The following is a 21,603-nucleotide window of genomic DNA, read 5'->3' as shown; positions in this document are numbered from 1 at the left end:
TCAAACCAATTATAGCAATTTATTTTATTCACAAGTAATTGTCATTTCAATAATATTGAGCTACTGTATTTAAAACTATACTATTATTTTTTAAATTTTGGGCCCTGTTCGGTTGCACACTCTGCACATGTACCGAAGACTGCACATATACCGAAGACGCCCCTAAGGACTTGTGAGATTAGTATGTAGTATTTTGACAACAGTTAAAGGCTTCTGACCCAATGCATGGGTGCCTATGCCATCTGGACACAAATGCAGTTCCAAATATCTCATACCTGTTTGAGGCCACTTTTTGCGTTAACAGACCCAGTGAGTCGTTTCTTTTCAGTTTCAACTCATTTCAGTTACATTTTTGTAATCAATATTTAATTTGTAACTGATCATCTAAATGATTTTCAAATAAATTTAACGGTGATCAAGGCTTCAATTACGCTACTGTTGTATATAAATACATCACCTCCTTGTTTAATTACACCTTCAAGTCTTCAACGGTACGTGATCTTTAACACATGAATAATACGCTGCAACTTTAGGCAAGTTATAGTCCAACTACGACAATACACTGTTTTGACTACTGTACCCTAAGAAATAGACTCGAAATCTGGTATAAGAGAACTGTGTGTAATACAAGCCTTGGCTAACTCGATTACAGTCTCTGCTTGATCTTATGTACTTATAAATAATTATGTTTATTGTTACCTTTGGAATTCTTAGTTTCATTTTGCAATACATATCAACAGTTTCAACTTCGAAAGTGATTAGATAGTTACATGAACAAGCAATTTTAGACTTCAATTACGCTTAATAGCCTTTCGTTGGACGAACTACATGGGGAATAGTTTTGAGCGGGCCCTGATGGAGACGACCAAAAACATTTAGGAGGAACTTGCAACGAAACAAAGCTTCCGTCCAACATCTCCACAACTTTACCTATTGACGGTCGGTCTGATGGATCGGACTGAATGCACCACAAGCTCACAATCATCATTTTCCTAGCTAATTCATTGTCCTCTTTCGTTATCACGCCATAATCTTCTAAATTTACCACACTTTCTACTTGCTTATATACCCAATCCGGAAAATACGCTTCACTCGTGCTTATCCCAATAGCGTTATTCTTTTTACGTGCACCCGTCATTTCAAGAACCATCATGCCGTAACTATACACGTCAGATTTATGAGACGCCCCACCGAGGCTTTTGAAAAATACTTCAGGGGCCATGTATCCAGCGGTACCTCTTGCACCCGTTACAGACACAATACTCTCTTTCGTCTTGCACAACTTAGCCAGTCCAAAATCAGATATTTTCGGGACGAAATCCTTGTTCAAGAGAATGTTATGAGGCTTTATGTCAAAATGCACGATTCTTGTGTTACAACCTCGGTGCAAGTACTCTAGACCACGTGCAATCCCTTTTGCAATTTCGAACAATGTGTTCCAGTCCAAATGAAGGCCATCACCACGTAGAAACTTATCCAATGATCCGTTTGGCATGAACTCGTAGAGTAGGGCCCGTTTCTTACCCTCAATGCAAAAACCTAAGAGTGTGACTATGTTGACATGAGATGTTCTACCAATGCTAGCGACTTCGTTAATGAAATCTTCTCCATCTCCTTGAGCTTCTTTGATTAATTTAACCGCAACTAACTGCCCGTCTGGAAATTGTCCTTTGTAGACGCTTCCATAACCTCCTTGACCGAGTTTCGCAACAAACATGTTCGTCATTTTCTTGATATCTGAATATTTAAATCTTTTTAGTGCCAGAGCTCCATAGTCCCTTATGAAGGTTTCTACTTGAAGATTTGAGGCTTTTCGAGTTTCACGTAACCTTCTTCTTCTACAAATTGTCACAACCAATGTGAGAACGAATCCTGCGATACCGCATGAGAAGCATACACAATATGTTTAAACGATGGTTAGCTAGCTACTAGCTACATCACAAGTAGATGAGAGGTACATATTTACTGTCTAAAAGTTTTCACCATTGTCTTATGTATTAAACAATGCATTTGGCAGAAGTGAGATTTTGTCTGCTACCTTACCTATTATAAGCTTCCTTGTAGCTTCTTTAGATCCTGTTAAAAAAGTAGTAAATTGTAAGTGAACTTCATTGATAGGAACAGGTTTATGTCAATAAGAAGTTGACTGATAACTTAGTCGAATGGCCCCATATGACAATCTCACTGTTTATTACTTCCTCCGTTTCGATTCTACTATAACCAGATAAAAAACGCACAGTTTAAGTGCTGGATGTGAAGGATATCAAAACAAAAAGTCGAAGGAATCGGTTCAAGGGAAGAGGCGCTGAAATGTCCCGTTCTTATTGATTAAAAACGTTCCATATTAATTGATTTCGTTGCGAGGTTTTGACCTCTATATGAGACATTTTTCAAAGACTGCATTCATTTTTAAAACAAACCATAACCTTTATTTCATAAATAAAGGTTTAAAAAGCTTTACGTAGATTATCAAATAATGGTAATCTAAAATATCCTGTTTACACACGACCATTACATAATGGTTTACAATACAAATATGTTACATCGAAATCAGTTTCTTGAATGCAGTTTTTACACAATATCATACAAACATGGACTCCAAATCTTGTCCTTATTTTAGTATGCAACAGCGGAAGCTCTTAGTATTCACCTGAGAATAAACATGCTTTAAACGTCAACAAAAATGTTGGTGAGTTATAGGTTTAACCTATATATATCAAATCGTAACAATAGACCACAAGATTTCATATTTCAATACACATCCCATACATAGAGATAAAAATCATTCATATGGTGAACACCTGGTAACCGACATTAACAAGATGCATATATAAGAATATCCCCATCATTCCGGGACACCGTTCGGATATGATATAAATTTCGAAGTACTAAAGCATCCGGTACTTTGGATGGGGTTTGTTAGGCCCAATAGATCTATCTTTAGGATTCGCGTCAATTAGGGTGTCTGTTCCCTAATTCTTAGATTACCAGACTTAATAAAAAGGGGCATATTCGATTTCGATAATTCAACCATAGAATGTAGTTTCACGTACTTGTGTCTATTTTGTAAATCATTTATAAAACCTGCATGTATTCTCATCCCAAAAATATTAGATTTTAAAAGTGGGACTATAACTTACTTTCACAGATTTTTACTTCGTCGGGAAGTAAGACTTGGCCACTGGTTGATTCACGAACCTATAACAATATATACATATATATCAAAGTATGTTCAAAATATATTTACAACACTTTTAATATATTTTGATGTTTTAAGTTTATTAAGTCAGCTGTCCTCGTTAACAACCTACAACTAGTTATCCACAGTTAGATGTACAGAAATAAATCGATAAATATTATCTTGAATCAATCCACGACCCAGTGTATACGTATCTCAGTATTGTTCACAACTCAAACTATATATATTTTGGAATCAACCTCAACCCTGTATAGCTAACTCCAACATTCACATATAGAGTGTCTATGGTTGTTCCGAAATATATATAGATGTGTCGACATGATAGGTCGAAACATTGTATACGTGTCTATGGTATCTCAATATTACATAATATACAATACAAGTTGATTAAGTTATGGTTGGAATAGATTTGTTACCAATTTTCACGTAGCTAAAATGAGAAAAATTATCCAATCTTGTTTTACCCATAACTTCTTCATTTTAAATCCGTTTTGAGTGAATCAAATTGCTATGGTTTCATATTGAACTCTATTTTATGAATCTAAACAGAAAAAGTATAGGTTTGTTGTCGGAAAAATAAGTTACAAGTCATTTTTGTAAAGGTAGTCATTTCAGTCGAAAGAACGACGTCTAGATGACCATTTTAGAAAACATACTTCCACTTTGAGTTTAACCATAATTTTTGGATATAGTTTCATGTTCATAATAAAAATAATTTTCCCAGAATAACAACTTTTAAATCAAAGTTTATCATAGTTTTTAATTAACTAACCCAAAACAGCCCGCGGTGTTACTACGACGGCGTAAATCCGGTTTTACGGTGTTTTTCGTGTTTCCAGGTTTTAAATCATTAAGTTAGTATATCATATAGATATAGAACATGTGTTTAGTTGATTTTAAAAGTCAAGTTAGAAGGATTAACTTTTATTTGCGAACAAGTTTAGAATTAACTAAACTATGTTCTAGTGATTACAAGTTTAAACCTTCGAATAAGATAGCTTTATATGTATGAATCGAATGATGTTATTAACATCATTACTACCTCAAGTTCCTTGGATAAACCTACTGGAAATGAGAAAAATGGATCTAGCTTCAAAGGATCCTTGGATGGCTTGAAAGTTCTTGAAGCAGAATCATGACACGAAAACAATTTCAAGTAAGATTTCCACTCGTAATAAGATTGTTATAGTTATAGAAATTGAATTAAAGTTTGAATATGATTATTACCTTGTATTAGAAAGATAACCTACTGTAAGTAACAAAGGTTTCTTGATCTTGGATGATTACTTGGAATGGATTTAGAAAACTTGGAAGTAAACTTGCAATCTTGGAAGTATTCTTGATTTTATGAAACTAGAACTTTTGGAATTTATGAAGAACACTTAGAACTTGAAGATAGAACTTGAGAGAGATCAATTAGATGAAGAAAATTGAATAATGAAAGTGTTTGTAGGTGTTTTTGGTCGTTGGTGTATGGATTAGATATAAAGGATATGTAATTTTGTTTTCATGTAAATAAGTCATGAATGATTACTCATATTTTTGTAATTTTATGAGATATTTCATGCTAGTTGAAAAATGATGGTTCCCACATGTGTTAGGTGACTCACATGGGCTGCTAATAGCTGATCATTGGAGTGAATATACCAATAGTACATACATCTAAAAGCTGTGTATTGTACGAGTACGAATACGGGTGCATACGAGTAGAATTGTTGATGAAACTGAACGAGGATGTAACTGTAAGCATTTTTGTTAAGTAGAATTATTTTTATAAGTGCCTTGAAGTCTTTCAAAAGTGTATGAATACATATTAAAACACTACATGTATATACATTTTAACTGAGTCGTTAAGTCATCGTTAGTCGTTACATGTAAATGTTGTTTTGAAACCTTTAGGTTAACGATCTTATTGAATGTTGTTAACCCATTGTTTATTATAACAAATGAGATGTTAAATTGTTATATTATCATGATATTATGATATATAATATATCTTAGTATGATATATATATATACAGTTAAATGTCGTTACAACGATAATCGTTACATATATGTCTCGTTTCGAAATCATTAAGTTAGTAGTCTTTTTTTTACATATGTATTTCATTGTTAATACACTTAATAATATATTTACTTATCATTTAACATAATTAACCAAGTGTATCAATATCTTAATATGATTCATATGTACCTAGTAAGACATTGTTATAACGATAATCGTTATATATATCGTTTTCGAGTTTCTTAAATTAATAGTCTCATTTTTATGTATATAACTCATTGTTAAAATACCTAATGAGATACATACTTATAATATAATCATGTTAACTATATATATAACCATATATATGTCATCGTATAGTTTTTACAAGTTTTAACGTTCGTGAATCACCGGTCAACTTGGGTGGTCAATTGTCTATATGAAACCTATTTCAATTAATCAAGTCTTAACAAGTTTGATTGATTAACATGTTGGAAACACTTAATCATGTAAATAACAATTTCATTTAATATATATATAAACATGGAAAAGTTCGGGTCACTACAGTACCTACCCGTTAAATAAATTTCGTCCCGAAATTTTAAGCAGTTGGAGGTGTTGACGTATCTTCTGGAAATAAATGCGGGTATTTCTTCTTCATCTGATCTTCACGCTCCCAGGTGAACTCGGGTCCTCTACGAGCATTCCATCGAACCCTAACAATCGGTATCTTGTTTTGTTTAAGTCTCTTAACCTCACGATCCATTATTTCGACGGGTTCTTCAATGAATTGAAGTTTTTCATTGATTTGGATTTCATCCAACGGAATAGTGAGATCTTCTTTAGAAAAACATTTCTTCAAATTTGAGACGTGGAAAGTGTTATGTACAGCCGTTAGTTGTTGAGGTAGCTCCAGTTGGTAAGCTACTGGTCCGACACGATCTATAATCTTGAATGGTCCAATGTACCTTGGATTTAGTTTTCCCCGTTTACCAAATCGAACAACGCCTTTCCAAGGTGAAACCTTAAGCATGACCATTTCTCCAATTTCAAACTCTATATCTTTTCTTTTACTGTCCGCGTAGCTCTTTTGTCGACTCTGGGCTGTTTTCAATCTTTGTTTAATTTGGATGATTTTCTTGGTAGTTTCTTGTATTATCTCTGGACCCGTAATCTGTCTATCCCCCACTTCACTCCAACAAATCGAAGACCTGCACTTTCTACCATAAAGTACTTCAAACGGCGCCATCTCAATGCTTGAATGGTAGCTGTTGTTGTAGGAAAATTCTGCTAACGGTAGATGTCGATCCCAACTGTTTCCGAAATCAATAACACATGCTCGTAGCATGTCTTCAAGCGTTTGTATCGTCCTTTTGCTCTGTCCATCAGTTTGTGGATGATAGGCAGTACTCATATCTAGACGAGTTCATAATGCTTGCTGTAATGTCTGCCAGAATCTTGAAATAAATCTGCCATCGCTATCAGAGATAATAGAGATTGGTATTCCATGTCTGGAGACGACTTCCTTCAAATACAGTCGTGCTAACTTCTCCATCTTGTCATCTTCTCTTATTGGCAGGAAGTGTGCTAATTTGGTGAGACGAACAACTATTACCCAAATAGTATCAAAACCACTTGCAGTCCTTGGCAATTTAGTGATGAAATCCATGGTAATATTTTCCCATTTCCATTCCGGGATTACGGGTTGTTGAAGTAGACCTGATGGTTTCTGATGCTCAGCTTTGACCTTAGAACACGTCAAACATTCTCCTACGTATTTAGCAACATCGGCTTTCATACCCGGCCACCAAAAATGTTTCTTGAGATCCTTGTACATCTTCCCCGTTCCAGGATGTATTGATTATCTGGTTTTATGAGCTTCTCTAAGTACCATTTCTCTCATATCTCCAAATTTTGGTACCCAAATCCTTTCAGCCCTATACCGGGTTCCGTCTTCCCGAATATTAAGATGCTTCTCCGATCCTTTGGGTATTTCATCCTTTAAATTTCCCTCTTTTAAAACTCCTTGTTGCGCCTCCTTTATTTGAGTAGTAAGGTTATTGTGAATCATTATATTTATAGATTTTACTCGAATGGGTTCTCTGTCCTTCCTGCTCAAGGCGTCGGCTACCACATTTGCCTTCCCCGGGTGGTAACGAATCTCAAAGTCGTAATCATTCAACAATTCAATCCACCTACGCTGCCTCATATTCAGTTGTTTTTGATTAAATATGTGTTGAAGACTTTTGTGGTTGGTATATATAATACTTTTGACCCCATATAAGTAGTGCCTCCAAGTCTTTAATGCAAAAACAACCGCGCCTAATTCCAAATCATGCGTCGTATAATTTTGTTCATGAATCTTCAATTGTCTAGACGCATAAGCAATCACCTTCGTTCGTTGCATTAATACACAACCGAGACCTTGCTTTGATGCGTTACAATAAATCACAAAATCATCATTCCCTTCAGGCAATGACAATATAGGTGCCGTAGTTAGCTTTTTCTTCAATAACTGGAACGCTTTCTCTTGTTCATCCTTCCATTCAAATTTCTTACCTTTATGCGTTAATGCAGTCAAGGGTTTTGCTATTTTGGAGAAATCTTGGATGAACCTTCTGTAGTAACCAGCTAGTCCTAAAAACTGGCGTATGTGTTTCGGAGTTTTCGAGGTTTCCCACTTTTCAACAGTTTCTATCTTTGCGGGTCCACCTTAATACATTCTTTGTTCACTATGTGACCGAGGAATTGAACTTCTTCCAACCAAAATGCACACTTTTAAAACTTAGCGTACAATTCTTCCTTCCTCAATACTTCTAACACCTTTCTCAAATGTTCTTCGTGCTCTTGATCATTCTTTGAGTAAATAAGTATGTCATCGATGAAAACAATGACAAACTTGTCAAGATATGGCCCACACACTCGGTTCATAAGGTCCATGAACACAGCTGGTGCGTTAGTCAATCCAAACGGCATAACCATAAACTCGTAATGACCATAACGCGTCCTAAAAGCAGTTTTTGAAATATCATCCTCCTTTACTCGCATTTGATGATATCCAGAACGTAAATCGATCTTCGAATAAACCGACGAGCCTTGTAGTTGATCAAATAAGTCGTCAATTCTCGGCAGTGGATAACGGTTTTTGATGGTAAGTTTGTTCAACTCTCTGTAGTCAATACACAACCTATATGTACCATCCTTCTTCTTGACAAACAAAACAGGAGCTCCCCACAGTGATGTGCTTGGTCGAATGAAACCACGCTCTAAAAGTTCTTGTAATTGGCTTTATAGTTCTTTCATCTCGCTGGGTGCGAGTCTGTAAGGAGCACGAGCTATTGGTGCAGCTCCTGGTACAAGATCTATTTGAAATTTAACGGATCGATGTGGGGGTAATCCCGGTAATTCTTTCGGAAATACATCGGGAAATTCTTTTACGACGGGAACATCATTGATGCTCTTTTCTTCAGTTTGTACTTTCTCGACGTGTGCTAGAACAGTATAGCAACCTTTTCTTATTAGTTTTTGTGCCTTCAAATTACTAATAAGATGTAGCTTCATGTTGCCTTTTTCTCCGTACACCATTAAGGGTTCTCCTTCTTCTCGTACAATGCAAATTGCATTTTTATAACATACGATCTCTGCTTTCACCTTCTTCACCCAGTCCATGCCAACTATTACATCAAAACTCCCTAACTCTACTGGTATCAAATCAATCTTAAATATTTTGCTACCCAGTTTAATTTCTCGATTCCGGAATATATTATCTGCTGAAATTAATTTACCGTTTGCTAATTCGAGTAAAAATTTACTATCCAACGGCGTCAATGGACAACTTAATTTAGCACAAAAATCTCTACTCATATAGCTTCTATCCGCACCCGAATCAAATAAAACGTAAGCAGATTTATTGTCAATAAGAAACATACCCGTAACAAGCTCCGGGTCTTCCTGTGCCTCTGCCGCATTAATATTGAAAACTCTTCCGCGGCCTTGTCCATTCGTGTTCTCCTGGTTCGGGCAATTTCTAATAATGTGGCCTGGTTTTCCACATTTATAACAAACTACATTGGCATAACTTGCTCCGACACTACTTGCTCCGCCATTACTCGTTCCGACACCATTTGTTCCTTTCGTTCTGTTAACCCCTAGTCCGTACACCTCACACTTCGCCGCGCTATGACCATTTCTTTTACACTTGTTGCAAAATTTGGTGCAGAACCCCGAGTGATACTTTTCACACCTTTGGCATAGCTGCTTCTGATTGTTGTTGTTGTTGCGGTTATTATTGTTGTTGGGATGATTGTTGTAGTTGCTGTTGTTGTTGTTGTTGTTGTTGTTGTTGTTGTTGTTGTTGTTGTTTTTGTTGTTGTTGTTGTTGGGCCGTTTGTTGTAGTTGCGATTGTTGGGATAGTTGTTGCGATTATTGTTGTAATTGCTGTTGTTGTTGTATTGATGATTCTTATCACCGTTTTCCTCCCACTTTCTTTTGACTTGCTTCACATTGGCCTCTTCAGCAGTCTGTTCTTTAATTCTTTCTTTAATCTGGTTCACTAGTTTGTGAGCCATTCTACATGCATGTTGTACGGAGGCGGGCTCGTGTGAACTTATATCTTCTTGGATTCTTTCCGGTAATCCTTTCACAAACGCGTCAATCTTCTCTTCATCATCTTCGAACGCTCCAGGACACAATAGGCACAATTCTGTGAATCATCTTTCGTACGTGGTAATATCAAATCCTTGGGTTCGTAACCCTCTAAGTTCTGTCTTGAGCTTATTGACCTCGGTTCTGGGACGGTACTTCTCGTTCATCAAGTGCTTGAATGCTGACCACGGTAGTGCATAAGCATCATCTTGTCCCACTTGCTCTAGATAGGTATTCCACCATGTTAACGCAGAACCTGTGAAGGTATGCGTAGCGTACTTCACTTTGTCCTCTTCAGTACACTTACTTATGGCAAACACCGATTCGACCTTCTCGGTCCACCGTTTCAATCCGATCGGTCCTTCGGTTACATCAAATTCTAAAGGTTTGCAGGCAGTGAATTCTTTGTAGGTGCATCCTACATGATTTCCTGTACTGCTAGATCCAAGGTTATTGTTGGTATGTAGCACAGCCTGTACTGCGGCTATGTTTGATGCTAGAAAAGTACGGAATTCCTCTTCATTCATATTCACGGTGTGTCGAGTAGTCGGTGCCATTTCCTTCAAAATAGTCAAATGGAACAAGTTAATCATACAGAATATTAAGAGTAGTTAATAGTATTTCGTAGCATAATATGAACTCATTTATAAAAGCTTTTTCTTCATATTAGCGTTTTATAAGTTTAAATTCGGGTAGTACCTACCCGTTAAGTTCATACTTAGTAGCTAATATACAATTCAACTACTACAATTCTATATGAAAAACTGATTATAATAATATTTCGCGTTCAAACTTTTATACAATATTTTACAAACTTACAATACCGCTTATTTTACATAAAGCATGAAATATATCACAGAATAACTTTGATACAAGATAGTTGTGAAGATAATTCTAGCTAGTACACAAGTCGTTCAGCAAAGGTAATAAAGACACGTAATTCATACGTCCAGAAACAAGTCATGCATTCTGGTTTTATTAGGACTACTTCCCATCCTTGGTCTTGTGGAACATAACCGTTATGGCCGTTGATAAGACAGCGTGGTGTAACGTCGTCAAAGGGACGAGGGTTACGTAATGACCAACAGTCTCGTAATAACCTAAAAACCTCATTTCTTACCCCAATTACCGACTCCGTCACTTGTGGGAACGTTTTGTTTAATAGTTGTAGCCCGATGTTCTTTTTCTCACTTTGGTGAGAAGCAAACATTACTAACCCGTAAGCATAGCATGCTTCTTTATGTTGCATGTTAGCCGCTTTTTCTAAATCATGAAGTCCTATATTCAGATACATTGAGTCAAAATAATTTCTTAACCCGTTGCGTAAAATAGCATTTGGGTTCCCCGCAATATATGCGTCAAAGTAAACACATCGTAACTTATGGGTTTCCCGATGTGATATCCCCCATCTTTCAAACGAAAGTCTCTTATAAACCAAGACATTCTTGGAACGTTCTTCGAATGTCTTACAAACTGATCTCGCCTTAAATAGTTGTGCCGAGGAATTCTGACCGACTCTAGACAAGATTTCATCAATCATGTCTCTGGGTAGGTCTCTTAAAATATTGGGTTGTCTATCCATTTTGTGTTTTTAAACTGTAAAATAGACAAGAGTTAGATTCATAAAAAAAATACTTATTAATAAAAGCAATTTTTACATATATCATAAAGCATAAGCACACTATATTACATATATTACACCACACGAATACAACTATCTTATTCTGACTCGCTCGTTTCTTCTTCTTCGGTTTTGGTTAGTTTTGCCAAGTTTCTAGGGATATATGATGTTCCCCTAATACTAGCTGTCGTTTTCCACAACAGTTTACAAAAACCTGGTGGTTTAGAGGTTCCCAGGTCATTGTTACAACTTAAGGACTTCGGGGGTTGACGATACATATAAAGTTCATCGGGGTTGGAATTAGATTTCTCTATTTTTATGCCCTTTACCTTATTATTTTCTTTTGCTTTTTTTAAATTCAGTTGGGGTAATTTCTATAACATCATTGGAATTCTCGTCGGAATCCGATTCATCAGAGAATTGGTAATCTTCCCAATATTTTGCTTCCTTGGCGGAAACACCATTGACCATAATTAACCTTGGTCGGTTGGTTGAGGATTTTCTTTTACTTAACCGTTTTATTATTTCCACCACCGGTTCTATTTCCTCCTCCGGTTCCTCCTCTTCCGGTTCTGATTCTTCTTCCGGTTCTGATTCTTCTTCCGGTTCCTCTTCGGGAACTTTTGAATCAGTCCAATATATATTCGACTCTTCGTTATTATTAGGTGAGTCAATAGGATTTATGCTAGAGGTAGACATCTATCACACAATATCAAACATGTTAAGTGATTAATATATCACATAATATATACATGTTAATAATATATAGTTTCCAACAAAAATGTTAAGCAATCATTTTTAAAAAAAAACACGGTCGAAATCCAGACTCACTAATGCATCCTAAACTCGATAAGACACACTAATGCAAATTTTCTGGTTCTCTAAGACCAACGCTCGGATACCAACTGAAATGTCCCGTTCTTATTGATTAAAAACGTTCCATATTAATTGATTTCGTTGCGAGGTTTTGACCTCTATATGAGACATTTTTCAAAGACTGCATTCATTTTTAAAACAAACCATAACCTTTATTTCATAAATAAAGGTTTAAAAAGCTTTACGTAGATTATCAAATAATGATAATCTAAAATATCATGTTTACACACGACTATTACATAATGGTTTACAATACAAATATGTTACATCGAAATCAGTTTCTTGAATGCAGTTTTTACACAATATCATACAAACATGAACTCCAAATCTTGTCCTTATTTTAGTATGCAACAGCGGAAGCTCTTAGTATTCACCTGAGAATAAATATGCTTTAAACGTCAACAAAAATGTTGGTGAGTTATAGGTTTAACCTATATATATCAAATCGTAACAATAGACCACAAGATTTCATATTTCAATACACATCCCATACATAGAGATAAAAATCATTCATATGGTGAACACCTGGTAACCGACGTTAACAAGATGCATATATAAGAATATCCCCCATCATTCCGGGACACCCTTCGGATATGATATAAATTTCGAAGTACTAAAGCATCCGGTACTTTGGATGGGGTTTGTTAAGCCCAATAGATCTATCTTTAGGATTCGCATCAATTAGGGTGTCTGTTCCCTAATTCTTAGATTACCAGACTTAATAAAAATGGGCATATTCAATTTCGATAATTCAACCATAGAATGTAGTTTCATGTACTTGTGTCTATTTTGTAAATCATTTATAAAACCTGCAAGTATTCTCATCCCAAAAATATTAGATTTTAAAAGTGGGACTATAACTCACTTTCACAGATTTTTACTTCATCGGGAAGTAAGACTTGGCCACTGGTTGATTCACGAACCTATAACAATATATACATATATATCAAAGTATGTTCAAAATATATTTACAACACTTTTAATATATTTTGATGTTTTAAGTTTATTAAGTCAGCTGTCCTCGTTAACAACCTACAACTAGTTGTCCACAGTTAGATGTACAGAAATAAATCGATAAATATTATATTGAATCAATCCACGACCCAGTGTATACGTATCTCAGTATTGATCACAACTCAAACTATATATATTTTGGAATCAACCTCAACCCTGTATAGCTAACTCCAACATTCACATATAGAGTGTCTATTGTTGTTCCGAAATATATATAGATGTGTCGACATGATAGGTCGAAACATTGTATACGTGTCTATGGTATCTCAAGATTACATAATATACAATACAAGTTGATTAAGTTATGGTTGGAATAGATTTGTTACCAATTTTCACGTAGCTAAAATGAGAAAAATTATCCAATCTTGTTTTACCCATAACTTCTTCATTTTAAATCCGTTTTGAGTGAATCAAATTGCTATGGTTTCATATTGAACTCTATTTTATGAATCTAAATAGAAAAAGTATAGGTTTGTAGTCAGAAAAATAAGTTACAAGTCATTTTTGTAAAGGTAGTCATTTCAGTCGAAAGAACGACGTCTAGATGACCATTTTAGAAAACATACTTCCACTTTGAGTTTAACCATAATTTTTGGATATAGTTTCATGTTCATAATAAAAATCATTTTCCCAGAATAACAACTTTTAAATCAAAGTTGATCATAGTTTTTAATTAACTAACCCAAAACAGCCCGCGGTGTTACTACGACGGCATAAATGCGGTTTAACGGTGTTTTTCGTGTTTCCAGGTTTTAAATCATTAAGTTAGCATATCATATATATATAGAACATGTGTTTAGTTGATTTTAAAAGTCAAGTTACAAGGATTAACTTTTATTTGCGAACAAGTTTAGAATTAACTAAACTATGTTCTAGTGATTACAAGTTTAAACCTTCGAATAAGATAGCTTTATATGTATGAATCGAATGATGTTATGAACATCATTACTACCTCAAGTTCCTTGGATAAACCTACTGGAAATGAGAAAAATGGATCTAGCTTCAAAGGATCCTTGGATGGCTTGAAAGTTCTTGAAGCAGAATCATGACACGAAAACAATTTCAAGTAAGATTTCCACTCGAAATAAGATTGTTATAGTTATAGAAATTGAATTAAAGTTTGAATATGATTATTACTTTGTATTAGAAAGATAACCTGCTGTAAGTAACAAAGGTTTCTTGATCTTGGATGATTACTTGGAATGGATTTAGAAAACTTGGAAGTAAACTTGCAATCTTGGAAGTATTCTTGATTTTATGAAACTTGAACTTTTGGAATTTATGAAGAACACTTAGAACTTGAAGATAGAACTTGAGAGAGATCAATTAGATGAAGAAAATTGAAGAATGAAAGTGTTTGTAGGCGTTTTTGGTCGTTGGTGTATGGATTAGATATAAAGGATATGTAATTTTGTTTTCATGTAAATAAGTCATGAATGATTACTCATATTTTTGTAATTTTATGAGATATTTCATGCTAGTTGCCAAATGATGGTTCCCACATGTGTTAGGTGACTCACATGGGCTGCTAAGAGTTGATCATTGGAGTGAATATACCAATAGTACATACATCTAAAAGCTGTGTATTGTACGAGTACGAATACGGGTGCATACGAGTAGAATTGTTGATGAAACTGAACGAGGATGTAACTGTAAGCATTTTTGTTAAGTAGAAGTATTTTTATAAGTGCCTTGAAGTCTTTCAAAAGTGTATGAATACATATTAAAACACTACATGTATATACATTTTAACTGAGTCGTTAAGTCATCGTTAGTCGTTACATGTAAATGTTGTTTTGAAACCTTTAGGTTAACGATCTTGTTGAATGTTGTTAACCCATTGTTTATTATAACAAATGAGATGTTAAATTGTTATATTATCATGATATTATGATATATAATATATCTTAGTATGATATATATATATACAGTTAAATGTCGTTACAACGATAATCGTTACATATATGTCTCGTTTCGAAATCATTAAGTTATTAGTCTTATTTTTACATATGTATTTCATTGTTAATACACTTAATAATATATTTACTTATCATTTAACATAATTAACCAAGTGTATCAATATCTTAATATGATTCATATGTACCTAGTAAGACATTGTTATAACGATAATCGTTATATATATCGTTTTCGAGTTTCTTAAATTAATAGTCTCATTTTTATGTATATTACTCATTGTTAAAATACCTAATGAGATACATACTTATAATAAAATCATGTTAACTATATATATAACCATATATATGTCATCGTATAGTTTTTACAAGTTTTAACGTTCGTGAATCACCGGTCAACTTGGGTGGTCAATTGTCTATATGAAACCTATTTCAATTAATCAAGTCTTAACAAGTTTGATTGCTTAACATGTTGGAAACACTTAATCATGTAAATAACAATTTCATTTAATATATATATAAACATGGAAAAGTTCGGGTCACTACAGTACCTACCCGTTAAATAAATTTCGTCCCGAAATTTTAAGCAGTTGGAGGTGTTGACGTATCTTCTGGAAATAAATGCGGGTATTTCTTCTTCATCTGATCTTCACGCTCCCAGGTGAACTCGGGTCCTCTACGAGCATTCCATCGAACCTTAACAATCGGTATCTTGTTTTGTTTAAGTCTCTTAACCTCACGATCCATTATTTCGACGGGATCTTCAATGAATTGAAGTTTTTCATTGATTTGGATTTCGTCCAATGGAATAGTGAGATCTTCTTTAGCAAAACATTTCTTCAAATTTGAGACGTGGAAAGTGTTATGTACAGCCGTTAGTTGTTGAGGTAGCTCCAGTTGGTAAGCAACTGGTCCGACACGATCTATAATCATGAATGGTCCAATGTACCTTGGATTTAGTTTTCCCCGTTTACCAAATCGAACAACGCCTTTCCAAGGTGAAACCTTAAGCATGACCATTTCTCCAATTTCAAACTCTATATCTTTTCTTTTACTGTCCGCGTAGCTCTTTTGTCGACTCTGGGCGTGAAAATTGGTAACAAATCTATTCCAACCATAACTTAATCAACTTGTATTGTATATTATGTAATCTTGAGATACCATAGACACGTATACAATGTTTCGACCTATCATGTCGACACATCTATATATATTTCAAAACAACCATAGACACTCTATATGTGAATGTTGGAGTTAGCTATACAGCGTTGAGGTTGATTCCAAAATATATATAGTTTGAGTTGTGATCAATACTGAGATACGTATACACTGGGTCGTGGATTGATTCAATATAATATTTATCGATTTATTTCTGTACATCTAACTGTGGACAACTAGTTGTAGGTTACTAACGAGGACAGCTGACTTAATAAACTTAAAACATCAAAATATATTAAAAGTGTTGTAAATATATTTTGAACATACTTTGATATATATATGTATATATTGTTATAGGTTCGTGAATCAACCAGTGGCCAAGTCTTACTTCCCGACGAAGTAAAAAAAAATCTGTGAAAGTGAGTTATAGTCCCACTTTTAAAATCTAATATTTTTGGGATGAGAATACATGCAGGTTTTATAAATGATTTACAAAATAGACACAAGTACGTGAAACTACATTCTATGGTTGAATTATCGAAATCGAATATGACCCTTTTTATTAAGTCTGGTAATCTAAGAATTAGGGAACAGACACCCTAATTGACGCGAATCCTAAAGATAGATCTATTGGGCCTAACAAACTCCATCCAAAGTACCGGATGCTTTAGTATTTCGAAATTTATATCATATCCGAAGGGTGTCCCGGAATGATGGGGATACTCTTATATATGCATCTTGTTAATGTCGGTTACCAGTTGTTCACCATATGAATGATTTTTATCTCTATGTATGGGATGTGTATTGAAATATGAAATCTTGTGGTCTATTATTATGATTTGATATATATAGGTTAAACCTATAACTCACCAACATTTTTGTTGACGTTTTAAGCATGTTTATTCTCAGGTGATTATTAAGAGCTTCCGCTGTCGCATACTTAAATAAGGACGAGATTTGGAGTCCATGCTTGTATGATATTGTGTAAAAACTGCATTCAAGAAACTTATTTTGTTGTAACATATTTGTATTGTAAACCATTATGTAATGGTCGTGTGTAAACATGATATTTTAGATTATCATTATTTGATAATCTACGTAAAGCTTTTTAAACCTTTATTGATGAAATAAAGGTTATGGTTTGTTTTAAAATGAATGCAGTCTTTGAAAAACGTCTCATATAGAGGTCAAAACCTCGCAACGAAATCAATTAATATGGAACGTTTTTAATCAATAAGAACGGGACATTTCAGTTGGTATCCGAGCGTTGGTCTTAGAGAACCAGAATTTTGCATTAGTGTGTCTTATCGAGTTTGTTAGGATGCATTAGTGAGTCTGGACTTCGACCGTGTTTACTTGAAAAATGATTGCTTAACAAATTTTGTTGGAAACTATATATTTTTAACATGTGAATATTATGTGATATATTAATCTCTTAACGCGTTTGATATTATGTGATAGATGTCTATCTCTAGAACAAGTCCCATTGACTCACCTAATAATAATGAAGAGTCAAATGTAAATTGGAATGATTCGTGGACTGATTCACAAGTTCCCGAAGAGGAACCGGAAGAAGAGTCGGAACCGGAAGAAGAATCGGAACCGGAAGAAGAATCGGAACCGTATGAAGAAATAGAACCGGTGGGGGAAATAATAAAATGGTTAAGTAAAAGAAAATCCTCAACCAACCGACCAAGGTTAATTATGGTCAATGGTGTTTCCGCCAAGGAAGCAAAATATTGGGAGGATTACCAATTCTCCGATGAATCTGATTCCGACGAGAATTCCGATGATGTTATAGAAATTACCCCAACTGAATTTAAAAAGGCAAAAGAAAATAATAAGGGAAAGGGCATAAAATAGAGAAATCTAATCCCAACCCCGATGAACTTTATATGTATCGTCAACCCCCGAAGTCCTTAAGTTGTAACAATGACCCGGGAACCTCTAAACCACCAGGTTTTTCTAAACCAATGTGGAAAACGACGGCTCGTATTAGGGGAACATCATATATCCCTAGAAACTTGGCAAAACGAACCAAAACCGTAGAAAAAGAAACAAGCGAGTCGGAATAAGATAGTTCTATTCGTGTGGTGTAATATATGTAATATAGTGTGCTTATGCTTTATGATATATGTAAAAATTGCTTGTATTAATAAGTATTTTTTTTATGAATCTAACTCTTGTCTATTTTACAGTATAAAAACACAAAATGGATAGACAACCCAATATTTTAAGAGACCTACCCGGAGACATGATTGATGAAATCTTGTCTAGAGTCGGTCAGAATTCTTCGGCACAACTATTTAAGGCGAGATCAGTTTGTAAGACATTCAAAGAACGTTCCAAGAATGCCTTGGTTTATAAAAGGCTTTCGTTCGAAAGATGGGGGATATCACATTGGGAAATCCATAAGTTACGATGTGTTTACTTTGACGCATATATAACCCAAATGCTATTTTACGCAATGGGTTAAGAAATTATTTTGACTCAATATATCCGAATATTGGACTTCGTGATTTAGAAAAAGCGGCTAACATGCAACATAAAGAAGCATGTTATGCTTACGGATTAGTAATGTTCGCTTCTCACCAAAGTGAGAACAAGAACATCGGGCTACAACTATTAAACAAAACGTTCCCACAAGTGACGGAGTCGGTAATTGGGGTAAGAAATGAGGTTTTTAGATTGTTACGGGACTGTTGGACATTACGTAACCCTCGTCCCTTTGACGACGTTACAACAGTCTGTCTTATCAACGGCCATAACGGTTATGTTCCACAAGACCAAGGATGGGAAGTAATCCTAGTAAAACCAGAATGCATGATTTGTTTCTGGACGTATGAATTATGTGTCTTTATTGCCTTTGCTGAACGACTTGTGTACTAGCTAGAATTATCTTCACAACCATCTTGTATCAAATTTATTGTGTGCTATATTTCATGCTATATGTAAAATAAGCGGTATTGTAAGTTTGTAAAATATTGTGTAAAAGTTTGAACGCGAAATATTATTATAATCAGTTTTTCATATAGAATTGTAGTAGTTGAATTGTATATTAGCTACTAAGTATGAACTTAACGGGTAGGTACTACTCGAATTTAAACTTATAAAACGCTAATATGAAGAAAAAGCTTTTATAAATGAGTTCATATTATGCTACGAAATACTATTAACTACTCTTAATATTCTGTATGATTAACTTGTTCCATTTGACTATTTTGAAGGAAATGGCACCGACTACTCGACACACCGTGAATATGAATGAAGAGGAATTCCGTACTTTTCTAGCTTCAAACATAGCCGCAGTACAGGCTGCGCTACATACCAACAATAACCTTGGATCTAGCAGTACAGGAAATCGTATAGGATGCACCTACAAAGAATTTACTGCCTGCAAACCTTTGGAATTTGATGGAACCGAAGGACCGATCGGATTGAAACGGTGGACCGAGAAGGTCGAATCAGTGTTTGCCATAAGTAAGTGTACTGAAGAGGACAAAGTGAAGTACGCTACGCATACCTTCACAGGTTCTGCGTTAACATGGTGGAATACCTATCTAGAGCAAATGGGACAAGATGATGCGTACGCACTACCGTGGTCAGCATTCAAGCACTTGATGAACGAGAAGTACCGTCCCAGAACCGAGGTCAATAAGCTCAAGACAGAACTTAGAGGGTTACGAACCCAAGGATTTGATATTACCACGTACGAAAGACGATTCACAGAATTGTGCCTATTGTGTCCGGGAGCATTCGAAGATGAGGAAGAGAAGATCGACGAATTTGTGAAAGGATTACTGGAAAGAATCCAAGAAGATATAAGTTCACACGAGCCTGCCTCCATACAACATGCATGTAGAATGGCTCACAAACTAGTGAACCAGATTGAAGAAAGAATTAAAGAACAGACTACTGAAGAGGCCAATGTGAAGCAAGTCAAAAGAAAGTGGGAGGAAAACGGTGATAAGAATCACCAATACAACAACAACAGCAATTACAACAATAATCGCAACAATTATCCCAACAATCGCAACATCAATCGCAACTACAACAAACGGCCCAACAACAACAACAACAACAACAACAACAGCAACTACAACAATCATCCCAACAACAATAATAACCGCAACAATAACAACAATCAGAAGCAGCTATGCCAAAGGTGTGAAAAGTATCACTCGGGGTTCTGCACCAAATTTTGCAACAAGTGTAAAAGAAATGGTCATAGCACGGCGAAGTGTGAGGTCTACGGACCAGGGGTTAATAGAACGAAAGGAACAAATGGTGTCGGAACGAGTAATGGCGGAGCAAGTAGTGTGATGTCGTACGAGGTGTATATAAAATAGTTATTAATTTTACTAGGAAAAACTATTAAATACGATACAATTTTACACAAGATATTTATTTATTTATAGAATGGATATACTTAAACCTTGCTACAACACTTATAGGCAGTGTACCTAATCGTACAGTAGTGTAGTTTTTAGTAAGTCCGGTTCGTTCCACAGGGAAATCTTTAAACAAAGCTCAACGCTATATTAGTTTACTTTTATTAAAAATACAAATATATATATAAGTAATATTATTATTATAAAGGGGGGTTTTTACCGTTTAATGACCGGTTTGTCGATTTTAAGACTTTAGTCGCAGTTAAAACCTAATGTAAAATATAAAATAAATACAAGACTTAAATTAAAGCGTAAAGTAAATAACGATAATGAAAATGCGAATAATAAAAATGCGATAAAATAAAATTGCGATAATTAAAAAGTACGATAATTAAAAGTGCGATTAAACAACAATAAATAAAAGTGCGATAATTAGAAGTGCAATTAAATATAAAATAAAGGAAATTAAATATGAAATAAAAGAATTATGCTTATTTAAACTTCCGTAATCATGATGTTTGACGTGTTGATTTTAGTTTTATTCCCATGGTTTAATTGTCCTTTGTCCTGGATTATTCAATATGTCCGTCTGGTTTTTGTCCATAACAGTCCATCAGTCATAAATATAAAGTGCGAGTGCCCTCGTCAAATTATTATTATACCCGAAGTTAAATATTCCAACTAATTGGGGATTCGAATTGTAACAAGGTTTTCATACTTTGTTTAATGAATACACCATGTTATCGACTGCGTGTAAACCAAGGTTTTACTACTTTGTTAACAATTACATCAATTACCCTTG

The 21,603-nt window shown here is 34.8% G+C and overlaps 1 protein-coding gene across 1 annotated transcript in view; it reads right to left on the bottom strand.

The window, feature by feature from the left end:
• Nucleotides 1–420: 420 nt before the first annotated feature.
• LOC139860302 (LEAF RUST 10 DISEASE-RESISTANCE LOCUS RECEPTOR-LIKE PROTEIN KINASE-like 2.1) overlaps nucleotides 421–21,603 on the bottom strand; it is a 49,791-nt gene continuing 28,608 nt past the window's right edge. The window contains exons 2-3 of the mRNA XM_071849067.1: nucleotides 2,044–2,076; nucleotides 421–1,872 (exon numbers count right to left, since the gene is read on the bottom strand). Of these exons, the coding sequence (XP_071705168.1) occupies nucleotides 785–1,872; nucleotides 2,044–2,076 (1,121 nt within the window). The 3' untranslated portion in view covers nucleotides 421–784. The remainder of the gene's footprint in view (nucleotides 1,873–2,043; nucleotides 2,077–21,603) is intronic.

This window comes from Rutidosis leptorrhynchoides, chromosome 7 (genome assembly GCF_046630445.1).
Source record: "Rutidosis leptorrhynchoides isolate AG116_Rl617_1_P2 chromosome 7, CSIRO_AGI_Rlap_v1, whole genome shotgun sequence".
Classification (NCBI taxonomy): Eukaryota; Viridiplantae; Streptophyta; class Magnoliopsida; order Asterales; family Asteraceae; genus Rutidosis; species Rutidosis leptorrhynchoides.
Note: the sequence above shows the minus strand (reverse complement) of the source record. Positions and strands in the feature narration are given on the sequence as shown.